This window comes from Saccostrea echinata, unplaced genomic scaffold (genome assembly GCF_033153115.1).
Source record: "Saccostrea echinata isolate AGI-Se365-2 ecotype Australia unplaced genomic scaffold, CSIRO_AGI_Sech_v1 ptg000002l, whole genome shotgun sequence".
Lineage (NCBI taxonomy): Eukaryota > Metazoa > Mollusca > Bivalvia > Ostreida > Ostreidae > Saccostrea > Saccostrea echinata.
This window is the reverse complement of record NW_026889751.1, coordinates 21314127-21335037: the sequence shown is the minus strand read 5'-3', so window position 1 is coordinate 21335037 and position 20911 is coordinate 21314127. Positions and strand designations below refer to the sequence as shown.

Below are 20911 nucleotides of genomic sequence, written 5' to 3'. Positions count from 1 at the left end.
AAATATGAAAATGCCTCTTTTGATGGTTATACTTACTTATTCTTCCATGGCACCTGATCCCACCTCTGATGTTTTTTAGAAGGTCCGTGTTTGCTCTGCTCCCAATTTGTACTATTTCAATGGATTTTTGAGCTTGATTACTATTCGTTATCTCCATATTTCATCTACAAATATGCATTTTGTTGTTCATGAAGCAATTCTATACTTAATCGTGTTGAGGAAAGATGCTATTTTAATTTTAATTTTCACATCACTCCTGCATGGCTTGGTTTTGGACAATAAAGGTTCAAAATTTTACATAGAAATAATGGCAAAATGATTAAATCGTCAGATCAGAGCAAAACGAAAAACTAAATGCAAATAAAAACAAAAAACAAACAAACCAAAAAAAAAAAAAAAAAAAAAAAAAAAAAAAAAAAAAAAAAAAAAAAAAAAGACTACAGATTGTCAAATTGATAAATAAATGAAGCATTATTAAGTATAGATTCAAGATTATTCAGCAATTTTTATTAGAAAATTCTGATATATTGAGGAGGAATGCACTATTCTGCCAATGATATTTCTTACTTTCTGCCATTTCAATACAGGGAGCTTTTTTAGGTAAACTGCGTTTTTGAAGTTTGAAAACAAAACTAATTCAATGCCTTTTTGTAAATACATGTGTATATGAATGAATGTGATATTTCATCAACGGTTAGTGGTGCCTACTTCAGCTATACCATCAAAATATTCCAAAAATATCACCAAATCGGCATGAATAAATTAATCTTGGGCAACATCTTGGCACACATAGATATTGTATTTCCTTTACATCCTCGCTCCGTGATATGAAGGTCGTGGGTTCAAACCCCTTTGAGGATGCCTTGGTGTAGAAGTAATGTAAACTATTGCGGGGATGTGTCAAACAAACTTTGACCCCCCCCCCCCCCGAACAATGATGATTCCATAGTATATTGTATACAATTTGAATTTCACTCATGTCATTTAAAACAAACTCTTTCTCACACAAATTTTGTTTTTGCTCCAGTTCGATTTTTTGGGTTTTTTCATCACTTTTTAAAACCATTCATGTCATTTCCACAATGATATTGTTTTCAGGATTTCCTTCTGCCAAGATAATAGTGATGTACATTAATATACTATTCAAAATTTAATTAGCAATCAATTTATTTCAATATAAAATATTGATCAGTTAATCTTAGTCGTTCACAAATAATCTTTATAAATTATGTAATGACTATGTGGACTTTTGATCAAACCAATACAATTTTAGAGGTCTAATCGCTTATTTTCTTAATATCTGTTTCTCTGTTGAGGAACAGTTTCGATAAAAATTTATGATAATTTCTTCGAATAAAAGATTTTAATTTATCTTGTACTGTGTTCTACGGTGGTGGCGCATTCTCACTGCAGATATTTGATTTTCTTTACTTGACTTTTTCCCCACTGAGCAACAAACAGATTGTCATTTGTATCTATACACAGTCCCATAGGTTCGCTCAGTCCACAGTTTATATAACAGAGGAGATGTCGATCCTGGTCTATGATGTGGACACAGTGATTGTTATAATCAGCTGTAAGGATGTGACTCTGTCTATGGTGATTCCTCGTGGTATGAAAGGTTTTTTTTTTGGAGCAGGAGTATATCGAGGGTACCTGAATCTCAGTTTCCCGGCCTGATTGACCACCACTACTGCTCTGGCTCCTTGTCAGGTCGGCAGGGGATGCTCACTCCTCCATGGCATATGATCCCACATCTGATGTTTTAGAGGTCCGTGTTTGCTCTGCTCCTGATTGGTATTGTTTGATTAGACTTTTGAGCTTGAATGATGTACGTTATCTCCAGATATATCATATTATAACCAATGATTTAAGGACTAAACAGATCCTGATCAGTTTTGAATTAATATCCATCATCAGTAAATCTCAGGAAGAATGTTAAACTTAACCAATCATCAGTAAATCTCAGGAAGAATGTTAAACTTAACCATGTTAAATTTTATCTTAACGTGTTAAACATAAATGAAGTGTTCATATTCTAAATAGCTAATAAGAAAAATGTTTCTTATTGATGCAGTGAAATGAAATGCATGAAAGCTACAAGTGGGTTGTCTTGGTTTGACATTTTCATTTACCTCATGCATGAAATTACGGGTTAAGGTGCGGGCAGATTTATATATATGAAATATATTTATTACAATTTCTCATTTTGAATAAATGTTTCTATTCCAAATAAATTAACTATGTCATTGAGAATAAAAGTTAAGCTAGTTTGTGTGCGCAGGTGGATTGAGTTGGTGAACACTTTTTTTGCTTTACTATCGGCTATGACTTCTCATTGGCTATTGTCATAATGAAAAATTAAAATCAGATCGTTTCTTTTGTGATAAAAGCGAGCCAAATCTAAAATTCAAATTACTGCAGATCCGGCGATTCCTGACTGTAGACTTTACCACCTCGCACAAAGTATTTTATTCAATGTTAATTGTCAATAACTTTGGTTTACAATTTTTCTTAGTAAATAAACGACTAAGATTATGAGCAATAAAGTTTAATATGTATTTACTTGTCATATGTAATGCATTACTATGTATAAATTGTATATATTTACTTTGATATTTTTTTGTAGAATCACCTTGTTGATATGTGAATAAATATAGAAACCATCATCATTTCCATCTTATATCACTCGGTCACAAAGGCACGGATTTTCAGAAAAATGACTAGCAGCACAGTTATTGCTGTATATCAATATTCAAGATTTATCTCAGTCTGTTCCAATAATTGCAGTTTCAGTACTTAACTGAATAGTTTTACTCATATGGGTCCTCCTGTGTGAGCTTTTTGTAGAAACCATTCTGTCCATCTATTTTGCAGAGTATCTCTCAATTCATTTAGAGTAAGGCGCTTATTGTGATTTTATAATATACATTTATTGCATGAAACATGAGACATGGAGATTTCTTTAACCATGAAATTCATATTCCCCGAGGGCTATTCTAAATGATTGTAAATAAAACACTTTACACGTTTGAATCGACACAATCAATCAACGATATGAACAAGTTACCATCTCATTGCCCCATGGTGACGCCACAATCCTGAAGCACGACGTTTTATTGCAGGGCGAACACGATGGTCATGTGACCTTTCCGGCCAATCAGATTCTGTTTTACTAGTGATTATTTATATAAAGTATAATTATAAAATTTCTCGTAAAAATATACATATAACAGCATTTTGGAAGAATTTCTTTTGATGTGTCAAAGCTCCATTCCTTTGTATGTATTTAGTCACACATGTACTTTAAGAAAGGAAATTCTTGACTCATTTATTTCTGCAACTTTTAAGCATTTATGGAGTATTTAATATTGCGTTTGTAAAATATTAATCAAGAACAAACTTTAGCGATGTTTTTACCTTCTGTACAATGTATACAAATGTACATTCTACAAATTCTGCAATTTGGAAATTTTCTTCAGCTTCACAAAATAAGTTTTGTTCCTGTATACTTTTTATATCATTACCAGTTTACAGGGTGTACACTTTAATATGTCTAAGAACTGCCAAATGATTAGGCCACCGCATCAAGATTTTTACCTACGTAAAAATAAGTTAACAACAAGATTTAAAGCAGTTCTACTAATTAATTTTCATAAAATATGTACATTGTATTAAAATATTTATAATAAAACAAGAATTAATAATTATCAATGTGGACAAATTTATCAATATGATAACATGGAAGGAGGCAGTTTATCCATACAAACTACTTATGGTTCAAAATATCAACAGAGATCTGAAACAATGGATGACACTGCAACAAAAATAAAGCAGGAAGACATACGTGGAGGACTATGGGTGATGAAAATCTTGAACATATTCAACATCTTAATAATTCATGGTAGTATACAATAACAAATTAAAAATTCTCAAGAAAAAAACAATATCTAGCAGTTCTAAACTTCACAACATGTAAATTTTATAATGGTAAAAACATTCATAAAAAAGACTCCCTCTTTCAACTTTGTCTCTGTCTTCTAAAAAAGATTCTTTCCACATGATTGTACAAGACAGGCCAGATTAACAAGAAAATAAGAAAAGAATCAAGTACTCAATCATACATGCTGAAGGGTTTTTTCCCTTAGATTTCTTCAATTTCTCCTTCTGCAGCTAAAAATGGAATACACATCAAATTTAAAATATAGCTGCGATTCACAGAAATCATGTTAAATGCTTAAATACCCGGTACTTATTTTGTCGCAAACACCTTAACTCGGAGTTTCTTCGATAAGAGTAGATACATGTAGATATCAAATTCTGACACAACACCATTTACATAAAAAAATAGCATTGCAGACATGATGATCAGCATTGAAATTAACTAATCTAGAGCAGGTACAGCAATGAGACAAGATGTATGTTTATGCAGGCAAGTTTATTAAAAATACAAAGTAACCACACCCTATTTCTCTATCTCCTCCATTTGTACACTAGCATTATTGCCTATTGACTGAACAAAAATTTATGCTAATGAATGAATGAAAGAGATTTGTGTACCTTGCAATTGACTTTTGCCAAATTCTCCTTCTATTCCTCCGCCACGCCCTCCTCTTCTGAAACGACGTCTGACTGTGAGGCGGCTGTAGCGACCACTACTTCCTCTACATCTCCGGCCTGGATATTCTGTGTTTACAATTATACTGACACACAAAAGAAACTCAACATCTTATTTAAGGGGAAAAATTACATATGGGTATAAATCTGTACTTTAAAAGTAAACACATCTTCGAATTTGGCCGCCCGCTTGGCGCAGTGGTTAGAGCGTTTGTTCAAGAGTCGCGGAGTTTGGAGTTGAACCTTCCGTCGCGGGTTCGAATCCCACTGTGGGACGCGGAAACCGGTCCTTCGGCTGAGACCGTACCGTGTCGCAGTAGATGCTGGCACGAAAAAGATCCCTCTCTGCTCAACTGCCCTCAGCGCCGAGTATAGGTCGAAATTTGCAGCTCTCCATCGGCAAATGGCGGTGTCTCCATATGAGTCAAAAATTCGCAAGAGGAACGTTAAACAAACAAACATCTTCAACTTTGCGAAATCGGTAATTTAACGGTTGAATGATTTTCATCCCATTAACGGAAGTTTAATTAGGCAATGATATTGGTTCTAAAGGGATTGTATGTGTTAATCAGAAGTATTGTAGTAATAATCTCCTTTCTTTTTCCAAAAGTGATACCAAGGCTTCCTCAGAAAGACTGAAAGCACGCATTTCCCATTGCTCTAGCTGGAAATTCTCAAAATAAAGCAGGAGAGTTGCAGATGCAATATGATTTACATCATGCCCATATGTATCATTAGCATGAATGCCAGTCCATAGACTGGAAGTTCAGGGGTTACTACACAGTTTCGAGAAAATTCGACTTCAGCATCTAAAAAAGCGTTACTATCTTTTTGAAAAGATTACTTTTAAAAGAGTCAAGCAGGCACTTAAAAATACCAAAGAGTATTTCTTTCGATCAGATCAAGAGATCAGTGAACCTAATGTATCGTAGAAATCGAACTCAGTTGTTGTGCGGACTTACTCGCTTTAATTGAGTGACCGGAGGGGGGGGGGTGTTTAGCAGTTATGTATTACTTTCTATAGTTTAAAGATAACATTCAACGTTTGAATCAAATCTCTGATGTTTAAAAATCAAGTTTTACCTTACTGTATTTATTTTTGAAAACTATTAGATAAAAAATTCAGATATTTGTAGTTCACTGCTTGTTGCGTTTCTTTTGCGTGGCAATATATAATTTGGTATATTGTTCATGAAGGAAACTTTTTTTTTTTTTTTTTTTTTTTTTTTTAAGAAATACTTATTTGATCACAAATTGATACCCTATCAACATGTAAATTGCTAGTATTTCAAAGATATATACCACAAACAAATTTTCTTATCTCTCATACAGAAGGGTTACATTGCTATTTTTTTATCAATAAAAATTTAATTAGGAGATTTCAATTGTGTAAAAATGTTATAATGGACTCGTTAAAATGTTACCAGAAAATTTCGAGTTACAAAACATCATATATTTTAAGAACTTTTCAAAAATTGCACTGAACTGTAAAGACACATTTTCTCATTTTTCACCAAATTATGTGGCTTGCCCAAATATTAAGTTGTTTAAGTACAAGGATATCACTTCTTTAATAAGAGAGGCACATACTTAAGCAAAGATATTTGAATTTTGGAGGAAAAAAATTGTTTGTGTTATTTATCCTTAATTTTTAATACGTCTTCTTTTCTCAGCAAAGTCTAGTAAGATTGTTTGACCATCAACTTCCTGTCCTTTCATGGTATTAAAGGCTTTCTCAGCTGACTCTACCGAGTCAAATTCCACAAACCCAAACCTATAAAATTAAATACATTGGAAAAATTACCATATCTCTATCATTAGATTATTTCCTATGGTATGATGATTTGAGATCGCCTACAATTTACCCTTTAGATCTGCCAGTGTCACCCGTCTCCATGGCCACTCTGGCAGCAGAACATCCTTCAAAAGCTTCAGTCAAGCTGTCTTTTGTGGTGGAGTAGCTCAAGTTCTTCACAAACAGAATCCTGGTTGAGTCTACAAGGGATAATCAAAATACACCTATAGTACATTATAACACAAAGAGAGTATTTCTTAGTATTTTAAATTACTCATTTTGCACTGTAATTTTTGCCTATTTATCAGCTGTAATATCACATAATTATGTAACACGTTTAATTTTTTAATGTCAGTATTTAGCTGCTTTGTCTCATGGTAAGTCAACTTATTTAGATTTGATTGACTTGAGTAGTATTTGTTGATTGATGTTATGTCATTGATGAGTTTCATGTTTACAAAATCTTCACCTGTCCGGATTTCTTCATCACTAAGATAATCCACCACCCTTTAAATGTATCGTTTCCCAGAGTCTATGATGACCATTTTTTGTTCATTGAGCAGCTGTTTGACTGGAGGAGATGATCCAGCTTCTGGCGATTCCTGTGTTATCTCCATAGTGTAGCCTTGTACATCTGAAGTTAGTGTACCTGAAGATAAAGCTCCAAACATTTTACAAACATAATCTTCTTGGATTCTTTCTGGTTTAAATCTTGGTAGACAAGGTACAATTTTTTGTGGAAGTTGTCTATATTCTTTCAAATTGGATTTCATACAAAGGAGTTGGAAAGTGTCTTCAGAGTTTAAAACAACCTCAAGTGAATTTATTTCATTCCTGATTTTAGAAATGTTCTGTTTTGTTCCATCCAGATGTTTCATTAGAGCTTGTAGCTGGGTTTTCTTCGTCTCATCAAGTTCAGCTTGAAATTTATTGACAAGTTTGTCAATTTCTCTGTGCCATTTCTCTCCATGTTGTATTATGGTTGTTAGGAGATCTTCATATTCCTTTTCTAATTCAGTTATTCTCTTTTCTATATCACATTCAATGTTCTGATAAGTTGGATAAATTGTTTCATTTAATTCATTTTGTTCTTTGAAAAAGCTGTCCCTTTTTTCTTCCAAAACCTGCAACATTTCTGATAATTTATGACCTAAATGTTGATCAGATACAAGGCATTTAATGCAAAGAGGAATATCACATTGTTTACAGTATATTTTACATCGTTCTTTATTGTGTGTTATACATCTAGGGTAGAGGGTTGTAGATTTTCTGTTCTTAAAGTCTACAATTTTATGAGGTTCTGAGAGATCAGCTGAAGCATGTTCTCCCACACAGGCCTTACACAGGTTGACAAGACATGTATCACAGTGCATCTGTACCACAGCGGTCTCGCACAGGTCACATCGCATCACATCCTGGGCACTGGTGCGAGGGTCCATATTTAAACCCTAGGCTCTGAAATTACATAATATGTAAAATAGATGATCATATCAAGTGTCTTGGAGAGTTTTGTTAACAAATTAAGAAAGAAAATACACTAAATCAGAAAGATAAAACCTAGTGTACTACACACACTACCACAAACTCTAACATTGTTCTATCAATGTTTGTTTGTTTGTTTTTGGGGTTTTTTGGTCTGTGTTAAATATGTATTAAACCTTTTCAACTTAAAAATGAATATGAATAAGCATAATATGTTCTCAATTGAGACAATTTTGAATAATACTCTTCTTTCTATTGTGTGTGGGATGGGGGTCATGATTAAAATCATGTCAACTGCAGTAAAGGCGTAAATTACAGAATCTCTCATTTCCTTTGACTAGAATAAAAGTATGACTTTAACCATAATGTTGTTCCAAGTCAAAACATTGTTGACATTTGATAAACCCTCTGATAACGCAAAGGTTTATAATATTTGAGGTCAGGTTATGTTAATGGAACCCTCCCATTTAGAGATGCTTTCCAGGAATATTAGTTTCAGTAATCAAATTTTTTAAAATATTTAGTTCTGTAAGTGGTTTTTAAGAGCTCCATATAAAGTCTCTTAAGAAAATAATGGATAAACAAGAATCCAAAAAAAAAATAAATAAAATAAATAATAATAATAATACCTGACTTAACGAGTATGGCGGGTGTCCTGTTGATGTTGATCTATATATAGATTATCTCTGTGTACTTTGATCACTTGTCACCTGTATAATATACCTGTCAGGTATTTTTCTTTCTGGTTGTTGTGTACTGGTATTTAAATATAAGCAAACAATCTATATTTTCTGTTGTGTCTCAAAGCATTTTTTCATTATAGTGTTAAATTTACTAACTTTTCATATGGACGGTACAATTTGCAAACGTTATTCCACAGGGTTTATTATTATTATTATCAATAGGAGAAAGAGCATAAATCATTGGAATGTTGGAAGATGATTAAATAAATGCATTAAGTTCAGCTTGGTGGTTGAGATTTGTAAATGAAATGAAATGAAATGTTAGTCTTTTCATGCTTGATATAAAAAGAAATCGAGGGTAGGGGGCGGGGTAGAGACACATTATGTATACGTCACCCTTCTGGCATCTGGCATTCTGCATATGGTAAGTCATAAATACATTTTGAAAAAAATTCAGTTGCTTTTTGAGCCGATTTAACCAATTTAGATAGTTAGCATCTTGGATGAAGGAAAACTAAAATTGCCGTTATCATAGTCCCATTCGCCTTGGGCTTCCACTAATTTGTGAAAGTCCTGAACTTTGGATCCAGGGACTCAGGTTCACGCCTTATAGTGGAGAAAGGTTGGTTTTGTGTTGAAAATACTTGATGACAACTTTTAAAACATTCTTTTATTTCTTGAAGCAAAATGCTTGGTTAGGTGATATATTGAATAAAACATTAATTTTTGAGACCTTTTTCAGCTATGGATATCCAAGTGGCAAACTGCATGGTAAGTATGAACACAAAGCCCTGTACCGAAATTATATGATTTTTGCCCTCTTCGTCTAGGGCTTTGATTTCATGAGGCCAACTTGGTTATATTTTGTAAAAACATTAACACTTGGATAATATTTCACTTATGATCAAGTAGCAAGCAGACTGTTTGCAGGCTCTTAATGAGTATGAAGCTCTTTGAAAACAATGTGAAATTCTTTCTCCCTGGGTTGAGGTCCCAAGGTGGGGATGTGTTGTATGTTGAAAATTATATACTATTACACAGTTAGTATACATGTACCTTCACTTGTGATAATAAGTCCATAGATTTCAGACAGGCTAAGTTTTTCTTCTTTATGTGTTTTAACTTTAAATATCTTTATACTTTAAAGCATCTAGGAGACAAGCTTCGAAAGAAGTCCGATGAAACACAGAGTCACCTTGAATTTTTAATTCATATCATAGAGTTTAGAATAATTTAATCCCAAAATTCACCTTTCATTAGAAAGAGCAAGTAAACTTCACAAGTGTTGTCTATGTTCCTGTGTTCAATCCATCTGCATAGTGCACTTAATCAAAATGGTTGGTGTCGCATTACATAAGATAAAGAAAGGTTAATATTTAACTATTTCACTATTAACTAGTGTTACAAACATAAAAAATCTAACGAACATTTCAATTTTTCTGCATTGATATATCTTTACCTACTTTTTTTATTACAGGATCTCTACAAACCTGGCTTTTCCTACATTGAGGGTTGTTTTTACAATGATTTCCGTGACAGTGGTGCACTTGATTACAGCCAGTAAATACCTTTTTGTTACACTTTAAAGAACCTACATATATTGTACATAATCTGGTAGAAAAAATATTCTGGATATTACCTGAAATATATATATATATATACAGTCAAACCTGTATTAAGAGACCTTCCAACGGAGAAAGGAAAAAAGGTCACATATGACAGGTGGTCTCTTAATACAGGTTGCTTATTTTCTGCAGTGTTCAAATATACAATGCCTGAAAAAATTATACATGTATGTGGAATGTATTTTATACCATGTACTGTGTATTTCCACTTTTCAATAAGTACTGCTCTACTGTAAATGCTTGTATATTATGGGTAAAATTGTCATGTTCGGTAATAAAATTTGTGCTTGATACGCACATGAGTCATATTAATTATTGAGAAATATTGAATATCTGAAATATTTAAGATTTTTTAATCATTTTAAATAAGTTGTAAAGATTTTCTTCTTAAAATAGATTTTTTTTACACTAGGCTATAGTCTATTAAACTTCGTAAATTCTGCGCATTACTAAGAATTTTAAATTGTGTCATGATTTTTGTTATGCATTTGGTAACAAATGAAATGACATTTATAACGTAAAATTTATTTATCCTAATTAATTTTTGTCAAGTCTTTTTTTGTGATTTTTTTAAGATTTTGAAAAAATTGGCATTTTTGGAATGTCGTATATTTAGACAAAGTCCTTTTCAATATCTAAGTATCTTGATGAAGCTTGAAATGTCCGAGATGTAGTATTATGCAGACAATGCCCTTTTCGAGATTTGTAGGTACTTTGATGAAGCTGGCGGGATCTGACATATCTGACACATGGTCTATTCTGTAAATATCTTGATTACGTTAGCATGGACTGGGACCTTATATACTCGGATAAGCCCCTTTTCAATTGCATGATCCGTATTAACTTGATGAAGTCGGCAAGGTGGTGAAGTGTTGTATAATGCAGACAAAGCTTTTTTCCAGAGCTATTAGTATCACGATGAAGCTAAGCATGGTCTGGGATGTATTATTCAGACAATCTCTTTCAAACAAATAAGTATACTTTCAACGAAGTTTGGCATGGTCTTAGATAGTTTATTCAAACAAGATCTTCTTTGCCTTTTCAGGATTTGTAAAATTATAGTATTTTATTGAAGCTGGAAACTCGTTTTAAATACAAGTACAGAAACTGTTCATATAATTTTCAAAAGGATATATCCTTGCAATTTGTTTTGAGTTGTCGTATTATGCAGACATAATATATTTGATATTTGCAATTGGATTTAAGCGAAACTACTGCTCGTACGTGATTATATTTTAATTGCTTAACTACTAATATAGCATTGTCTTGTTTATTCTGCATATATGAGGTTATATTGTAATGGTGCTTTTTATAGGTACAAGCTCTTTGCGATTCTGAGTGTTTAGAAAGTGTTTTCAGGAATAATAAAGCGGTTTTAAATCGCAATCTGATTTTGAAATTTTTTGATCGAAATATTTTTTCAGATATCTTTAGTCAGGAGAGACGGGCTTCTACCAGGATGTTTGCAAAACCTTCACTGAAGGATTTGTCTGATGACTTCCAAAGCTGCGTTTAAAATCAAGGTACGGACAAATCACGAATACTAGTATTTCGATCTAGTCTAAACCAAACAGGTATAAGGTTTACATTACTGGTAGGTGTAGTTCAGTTCATTTGTCCTCAAGTGCTAATAATCAAGAGATGTTTAGAAAAGGTTAATATTAATTAATATTAGATCAGATGAGTATATGATTATATTTAGATTTATTTCGTATTGTAAAAGTTATTCTTATGTACTTGGAAGTCACAAATAACAGCAAAAAAAATTCTGTGTGCACTTTAACCTGGTAGTTTATATAAGTATTTTTAGTCTTTATTTTTAGTCTTTTCAAATTGGGGTGCTATCTCAACTGCAAATGCTGATATATGTATGTATGATTAATTGATCATACATACAGGATACAACAGGATAGAAGTCGCTTGAGTTCAGCTAAAGACGTTTTGTTAAGGAGAAAAGAGGAATTTTACTTCAGCTTCTCAACCAGGAAGGATAACTATTATTTAATTCAGAAAGTCTCAAAAGGAAGCTTGAAACTGCAATCTTTTTATGCAACAATTTGCATTTCATGTATCTTAATGTTATTGAAAGTTTTTTGAACATATTTAAAGAATTAGTAGAATTTCCTTAATCTAGCCTTAAATACCAATCTTTATAAGTTTGATATGAATTTAAGAGATTTATGAAGTTTTGCCATGATAGGAAATGCTTTATAAACTATACATTATAATAAACTTGCAGTAAATAGAAGAAATTAAAGTACCGTAGAAGAATAAAAATCATGCAGTTTTCTTCAAATGCTTGGAAACCTATATTTTTTTTATCCTAAAATATGTTTGTTGATCAATTTTCAATTTGAAAATGCATAATAGGTGTTTTTATTTGCATTTCCTGCAAATTTATTCTAGATTTATTAATTTTCCTGTATAATATGACTTTCATTATGAAGTTTGAAGAATGACCGTGAGTAAATACATATCACTTTGAGAATTCAGAGACATTTTTGAGATAATTTTCTATTATTCAAGGTCTGATTTTCAGAACCTTATAATCGGATTACCTTAAGGTCTGTGACGGTACATATTGTCGTTTTGTACATATTGTCGTCGGCGAAAATATGTACCTACTCACACTGCACATATTGTCGTCCATCGGTACATATTTTCGCCGACTGAAAAGTTACATAATTATGAACATATTGTCGCTAGCGACATTATGTGCCTCTGCCTCACTGTACATATTGTCGCCCCACAGATATTGTTGTTTAAAGATGTCTTTTCTTGTTTTTTGGTAGTTTTGTGAATGTAATTGGTGTGTGAATCAAACTAACTGTCTCGTATGCAATTTCATGCAGCGTGATTGTGACGGTACATTTTGTCGCCCTGTTCATATTGTCGCCGACGTGAATTATTTAATTATGAAATTTTTCCTGTGGACTAAGTATATATAAGTTAAACAAACAGAATTTACCAAAGCCAAATAAACAAAAAATCAAACCACCAATTAAGGGGGGGGGGGGGCTACAACTGTCTTTGGTGTTTGGGTAGATTTTTAAAGATTTTCTGTATATATTCCTATGTAAAACTTTGATCACCCATTGTGGCCCCACATTACTCCTGGGTTCATGACTTGAACAAAATTGATTTTGTTTTTGTTTGTTGGTTGTTGTGAAAATGTCCCTGTCGAGAATTTTTCATTCATATTGAGACATCACCACTTACCGGTGGAGGGCTGCAAATTTAGACCTATACTTGGCAATTAGGATCATTGAGCAGTGAGGGATCTTTTTTATGCCAGCACCTCAAAACTGAACATACTTTATGAAGCTTTCACATAAGTATCATCTCTTCTGACCCAGTAGTTGTTGAAAAGAAGATTTTGAAAGATTTTTTTTCTAAATATTCTATGAAAAACTTAGATCATCTGTTGTAGTCACACCTATCCCCCGACATACATGATCTGAATAAAACTGAATCTAAACTTCTTAATGAAGCTTTCACATAAATTTCAACTTTTCTGACACAGTGGTGATTGAGAAGATTTTTAGAAGTCACTAAATTTTCACTCATTCTTAACTACTTCCCTTGAAAGAGGGCATGACCCTTCATTTGAACAAACTTGAATCCCTTTTATCTACGGATGCAAGTGTAGCAAGTTTGGTTGAAATTGACCCAGTAGTTCCTGAGAAGAAGCTGAAATTATGAATAGTTTACAGACAGACGGACGGTCAGACAAAATGTGATCAGTAAAGCCCACTTGAACTTCCAGTTCAGGTGATCTAAAAATGTTATTTTTGCGTTATTCTTATATTATTATTAACAATAAATTATATTTATAATATTATATCGGCACATGATCATATATATAAGAAAAACGCAAAAAAAAAAAAAAAAAAAATTTCCAAATAATCATTACTACTGAACAAAAAAAAATTACCTGTATTCAATCTCCAAGTATATATTACAAGAAAAAAAGAATAGCTGATTTATCAGATATCTCAAGAATTACGGTATCTTGACATATCATAGTGATGTACATCAATCCTGGACACAATTTTCTGACCAACAAGTTTTCTCCCTACAGTATTACAGTAGTAATGTTGTCTGTCTCCCTCCGTGCGTGTGTGTGTGTTTGCAAATCTCTCTTTCTTTTATCAAGTAAATATTCGTCAAAACAATATATAGACGACAATATATGCCAACCTTGACTGTACATATTGTCGCCGACGACAATATATGCTGGTGCTTGACTGTACATTTTGTCGTCCATTATGCAGGAGGAAAATAAGCTCGTTTCGGTACATATTGTCACCGGCGACAATATGTACCGATGGTCGACAATATGTGCAGTGAAGGTAGGTACATATTGTCGCCGACGACAATATGTACAAAACGACAATATGTACCGTCACAAGGTCTTTATATCTAAAAAATTATGTTTCTTATATCATCAATGCTTTCTTTATCGGCGAAGTCTGTTGCACTCGCGCATGCGAGCTCATATATAAAAGTGTTTGAGTTTTATTTTATAAATAATTTATGTTCGGTTGAACTGTTGAATTTAGAACATAAATATATTTATAAAAGTTACGGGAAAACACGTGTGTTTGTTATGTATGCAGAGAAGGTCTATCGGTAAAGGAGATCGATTGGTTGTTCATTTTGTTTACGGGTGAATAGGTTGAATCCGTGCTTGGCATGATTCAGTCACGTATAAGGTATATTTTCGGGTGTTTTAAGTCATTCGAAGTTCGCTGCTACATTGCAACAGACTAATCTCCCATCCCACCCCTTCCAGTATCGATATTTCGTACATGTTTTTGTTCGTTTTGATGTAGTTGCTTTATTTGAGTCTTTTTCTCTTGTAGAATGATATGGATAAGAGGTCAAACTAGAGACTGCTTTGTATACTGTATACACTTCATAAAAGTCTGTTGCACTCGAGCATGCGAGCTCATCCTATATAAAAGTGTTTTGAGTTTTATTCTATAAATAATTTATGTTCGGTTGAACTGGTGAATTTAGAACATAATTGTAATTTGTGACATAAGTGGCAAACAGCCATGTTGTATATCCAAGTCTGTGTTTACTGAATTGTAGCACTAGGAAAGTGACAGAAACATATTTGTATATATTGCATGCCTAACACAATAGGCAAGTGTTCATTGTATTTGTATATTTTGCATTCATTATATCCCTGTAAAACTTGGGAAAACCAAGTATGTTCCTAAGGAGATCACTTAGGTCTAATACGTTTCAATAAGCAAAGGTATTTTTACCAGATTTTTGAAATTCTTGGGCAACATTGTTTCATCTATTAGTTAATTTTGTTTTATACTTCTATGGATCATTTACAGTGTTGTATTAAACTCAGGTGACCGTTAAGTATGGAGGGTAATCGTGTTCAAAAATCCAGACTTGTAAGGTTGTAAATCCCAACTTGTAAGTTTGTAAATCCAAAATTTGTAATCGTTATCAGCTTCATAGTCTACATGTAGTTCCGAACATACAACTGTGTTGACTTTGAATTTATACTATGAATGTGTGTTTTTTTGATGTTGTAAACTTTGTTTTCCGGAATTTATATTTCAGCGCTCTGAATAAAACACAAAGACAATTGACAAGTCTACAAATGTAAAGTCTACATGATTGTCGAATTTTTATAATGAGAAACTATGGAGGGGCATTAGTGCCACACTTATTTTTAAATGTTCTTATTTTCTTTTTTTATTCTAACTTTTTTCCAAATTAAATTCTTTTTTTTTATTTCTTATTTTAATTCCTACTTCTTGAAGGTGCGGATCTAGAAGGGGGTCCGGATCCCCCCTCCCCCTGAAAATTTTAGACTTATTAAATGTTTATACTGAACGAACTAAAAGTGACCTTGGACCCTCATCGAAAACGCTGATCTGTGTTAAGTTGAGGATTACCCCCCCCTCCCCCAAACACACGCACACACACGAAATAGGTTTTTCATGCTTGGGAAAGGAGTTTACCTTTTTTTGCTTGTCAAGAAATTTCTGGGTTGGATTTTTTTTTGGACTGGGATGGAACCCCCCCCCCCCGGAAAAAAAATCCTGGATCCTCGTGTTCTTGTTTATTTTTTCCAGTTTTATTTTATTTTATTTTATTTATTATGGCAATTTTGATTCCTTTCGCATTTTGATTCTATCTTGAAATTTCAATTATGTTTCACTTTACCTAACTTAATACTTTTTTTTGGTAACAACTATAAGTAAAATCGAAAGTTTGTTTAAGAAAGTAGAACTTACAGAGTTAAACTAAGAAATCCGAATAAAATTTAAACGAAAAGGGGCGCTACGGCCTTTTATGTTCATTTCACAGAGATCTTGGTGAACAGACTAGCTACGAAACGTAGAAACATTTCCCTGGAACATTTTTTTTCATTTTAAAAACCATATGATATCATTCTTGCATGCGTGTTTTCTCTCGTTTTCAGTCCCGTGGGAAGCATTTTCATTGGGTGGGGGTGGGGGTGGAGCAGTGGGCATGAAACAAAAATTTCTTTATACGCCCCCCCCCCCCAAATGAGACATTCCTGTTGAGGGGGCACAACGATAAATTAGCCTTATTTCTTTTCTTATGTATTTACCGAAAAAATTATTGAGGGGCACAATCAGAAATTGCTTTTTTTTATTAGTATAGATATACTGGCACCCTCACCCCACTCGCTGCCTACGGACCTGGTTTGGGGCCATAAAACTTAGATTGATTGATTGTTGCTGTTTAACGTCCATTTCGAGAATTTTTCACATATGGAGACGCCACCACTTGCCGGTGGAGGGCTACAAACTTTGACCTATACTCGGCACTCAGGGTCATTGAGCAGTGAGGGATCTTTTTCGTGCCAGCACCTACTGCGACTCGGGACCTCGGTTTATACGAAGGACTGGTCTCCACGTCCCGCAGTGAGGATCAACTCCTCACTCCGCGACTCTAGAGCAGACGCTCTAACCACTGCGCCACGCAGGCGACCATAAAACTTAGATGAGCTCACTTTTGATCCCAGTCTCTGTTCTACTTACTATTAATTCATTTGGTAAACGTGAGACTGTGATCAAAAGTGAGCCCGTCTAAGTTTTAGGGCCCGGTGCAAGATGTTTCAAATATGATAAATATGACCGCCATTTTTGATTGCCCGCTTATGTTAATATCAGGTATCTTTAAATTGATATTGTCATCACATTATTTTTTTAAAGTAGGACAGAGAAAAATTTTTTTCACCAGCAAATCTCAGGGCCGAAGTAGGAGGGAGCGAAACGTTGGGCTCCCAACTTTTTTGTGTGGAGAATAATCTTTTGTACAGTACCAACCAGATCCAACCTGACACCTTAGCAGTCCCAGAAAGCAGTCCCCGGGACTGCTTTAGGACCGCTCTGGGACTGCTGTGGGACTGCTCTGGGACCGCTGTGGGACTGCTCTGGGACTGCTCTAGAAAGCAGACCCAGCAGTCCCAGGGACTGTTTTCTGGGACTGCTTTGTTCACTCATGCGTAGGAAAGGTTCTGAGTGACATGATAGCTCCGCCCCTTGTGTATTCTGAATTTGCAGCTCCCTGTTGTTGTTTTGTTCACTTTCTGCAGATAGGTGTTTAAGATTAAAAAAAAATCATAAATTTTTAAAAAAAAACAACAAGTATTTCTTTAAAAAATAAAATAAGTAGAGATAGTTATCCATGTAATTACTAAATGTCTTCAGGGGCTGTAAATTTACACAATTGTAGTCTAGAATTAATTTTAAAAAATGAAACAAACTTGTCATTTCAGTAAGATATTCAGAGGCACGTACTGTACTGGATTTTTTTTCTTAATTGAAAAAGCTACTATGCTTAAAAAAGAGCACTTTATACTATTTTTACCGCCCTTAAATAAAACCTAATGATTTATTAAATGACTATAAAATAAAATTATTCTACCATTCTTCTTTCACATAAGCAATGTGAACAATTATTGGGGGATTTATTAATGAATTAGTTTTTAATTTATAAACAAGTTATTAAAAGAGTACATTTATTTGAAAAAATAAACATTTGAAAATATCGTGAATTGTGACTTTTTTCTTGTTTGTTTTGTCTTTGTTTACCTGACCAAAACAATTGTATAAAATGGTGTCAACACCTGAGGTTTCAATCGCCTTTGGGTATAATTAGGAGAGAGTCAATGCATGTTATTTGGGTGTCAGTGTTACACATCACTGAACACGCTGGTCAACAATGACACTAATTTCAATCTATGTACTGCAAAAAATCTCTGTTTCAATAATTGTGAATAAATTTATTTCGGGATTAATTAATTTTGAACATAATTTGAGGGTTCCATTCGCATGATTTACAGATGTACACCCGAACATTTATATAACAAAACACTTAAAAACTGAGAATCTAACAATAATTGGCAAGTCATTGAAAATAATCATGACTGAAATATAATACTCGGCAATATTTAACAAAGAATTTTTCTACAGCTCCAATACTTAAGAAAAATGTATTCAGAGTATAGTATGGGAATCGGCCTTGCTCTATAATTATAAGATCTATTTAAAACTAATTCTGGTAGAAAATAAACAATTCAAGTTTCATTTTCTATATAAAAAAATAAAATAAATATGAAAACCAATATCAATCACAGAAAATAAAGAAATTGATTTATTTTGGTGAAAAATTAATATATTAATATACCAAATAATTGTGTTTAAATATTCATGTTTTTAATAGGTGTGAACGTCTTCTTCATTCAATAATTATTACCGGTATTTGTTTCTATACACGTACTGTGATTTTCTAAACAGTTCAGAAATGACTGTCGCGTAAGAATTGTAAAGATTTGTTGATACTACTCAGAAAGAAATGATCATCAATTTCAACTGCCTTTTATAGTTACATCGTTTATTGGTAATCTCATTCTGAGTAAGCTCCGCCCATTAAATTAACCCCGCCCACTGGGACTGCTGGGACCGCTTTCTGAGACTGCTGGGACTGCTTTCTGGGACCGCTGGGACCGCTGTGGGACTGCTGTTGGACTGCTCTGGGACCGCTGTGGGACTGCTTTAGCAGTCCCAGAAAGCAGTCCCCGGGACTGCTTTGTGTCAGGTTGGGTCTGGTTGGTACTGTAGCTGTTTTAATATAAAAATTCATTTATAGGATGCACCTTCCCACTTCTTTTTTTTTTTTTTTGCAGTATCATCAAACTCTGGAAAATTCTTGCGTTGAAAAAAAAGTTACTGAAAAGTTAAAGAAAGATATCCTAACCATCGCTTCCCACGAAGGAGGAGATTTGGCAGTTTATTTATTTACTTTTTCATCGTCAATTTTTTTTTTTGGAGCCCCCCCCCCTTCGATAAACATTGATATGGAACTGTATCTACTGAGTGGTTGTTTTTTTAATATGATATCATTGCAGTTACATTAGTTCTTAATAAACTGGGGCACTTATCACAGTAGCCTGGTGGTTGGGCGCTTCGTAGGCCATGGGAGGGTAAGAGTTCGCTTGTCCTAAGTTCTTAGTGCCGGTGTAAAGACGAATAATGACCCCCATAGAATAATGACCGGGAGGTCATTTTTCAACGACAAAAAATGACCCCCCAGCCGTAGAAAAAAATATTTTTTTGTAGAAAAAGAGCCCTAGGGGTCATATCTTTATATGTGGGTCCTATAAAAAAATGACCCCCGTTGGAAAATGACCCCTTTTCCAACAGATACACAATTTATAACAGGTGATTGATGTCAAGGTTTAAACTTCAATGTTTAATTCTTATTTATGCCCTTTTTGATCAACTTTGGACGAAAGCGCAATTAAAATGCAATAAAACAGCATTACATTTACATGCATATTTCTATCTTTTAAGCCTTTTGTGTTCTCAGCACATATTGAAAATCGCAAAATGGCTACTATTGGTTATTCTCCCTTTATGAATGTCTTCCATTCGTTTCATATTTGGATATTTGACTGATTATAGACATTCATACAAGTAGCTAAATAACAGCGGGATGTTCTGGATTTCAATGGTAAACATGTCTTTCAAAGTATTCAGCATGCATTGAATACGATCAACTTTATTTTTTAAAGTGAATGAAAAAAATGAATGAGATAAGTTTTCGGAAATAAATACGGGAAGTTATGCAATGTAATATTATATATTTTTTTTAATGACATAAAAGGTGTGTAAATGAGGTAGAATGTATCGCAAATGACATAATATCTCGTGTGAACGACATACTGTGGATATATTTCCTAACGAAAAAAAAGGTGAAGATAACGAACAGAATGATTTTAAAATATCCACAAGCAATGCAATTATGCTAACAGGGCATAAAAAAGGACCCCTGAAAATTGCAGAGGTAGGAGTAGGTGCCTAGAAAGAGTAAGCATCCCCTGTTGACCCGTCACACCTGCCGTGAGCCCTATAAATAAATCAGGGGACATTCCGTTGTCGAATTAAGTATAGAAAAAAGGCCAAACAATTGACCATATTATAAGTTATATTTGTTGACAGGGTCATTGATACGACCATTGAATTTACGAAATGCTGACTTTAAACGAGGTTGTTGAAACCCCTGTAACATCAACTTATATGTATCTGTCAGTAGCCTGACTCGATTTAAAAATTAATCGTGTTCTTGGGTATCGAATAATTTGGTAGATGTTAACATCATATGCAAATGATAGCGGAATATTACTACATAAATAAGGAAAG

General features: G+C 33.6%; 1 protein-coding gene across 1 annotated transcript; it reads right to left on the bottom strand.

The window, feature by feature from the left end:
• Nucleotides 1-6921: 6921 nt before the first annotated feature.
• On the bottom strand, nt 6922-7851 carry LOC133178128 (E3 ubiquitin-protein ligase TRIM45-like). The gene has a single exon (XM_061312884.1). It carries the CDS (start codon nt 7849-7851, stop codon nt 6922-6924), a length of 930 nt encoding a protein of 309 aa, XP_061168868.1.
• Between the last annotated feature and the right edge of the window lie 13060 nt (nt 7852-20911).

Excerpts from the sequence above, each read along its gene's own strand:
- LOC133178128 (XM_061312884.1), bottom strand. The coding sequence starts at position 7,851 with ATGGACCCTCGCACCAGTGCCCAGGATGTGATGCGATGTGACCTGTGC.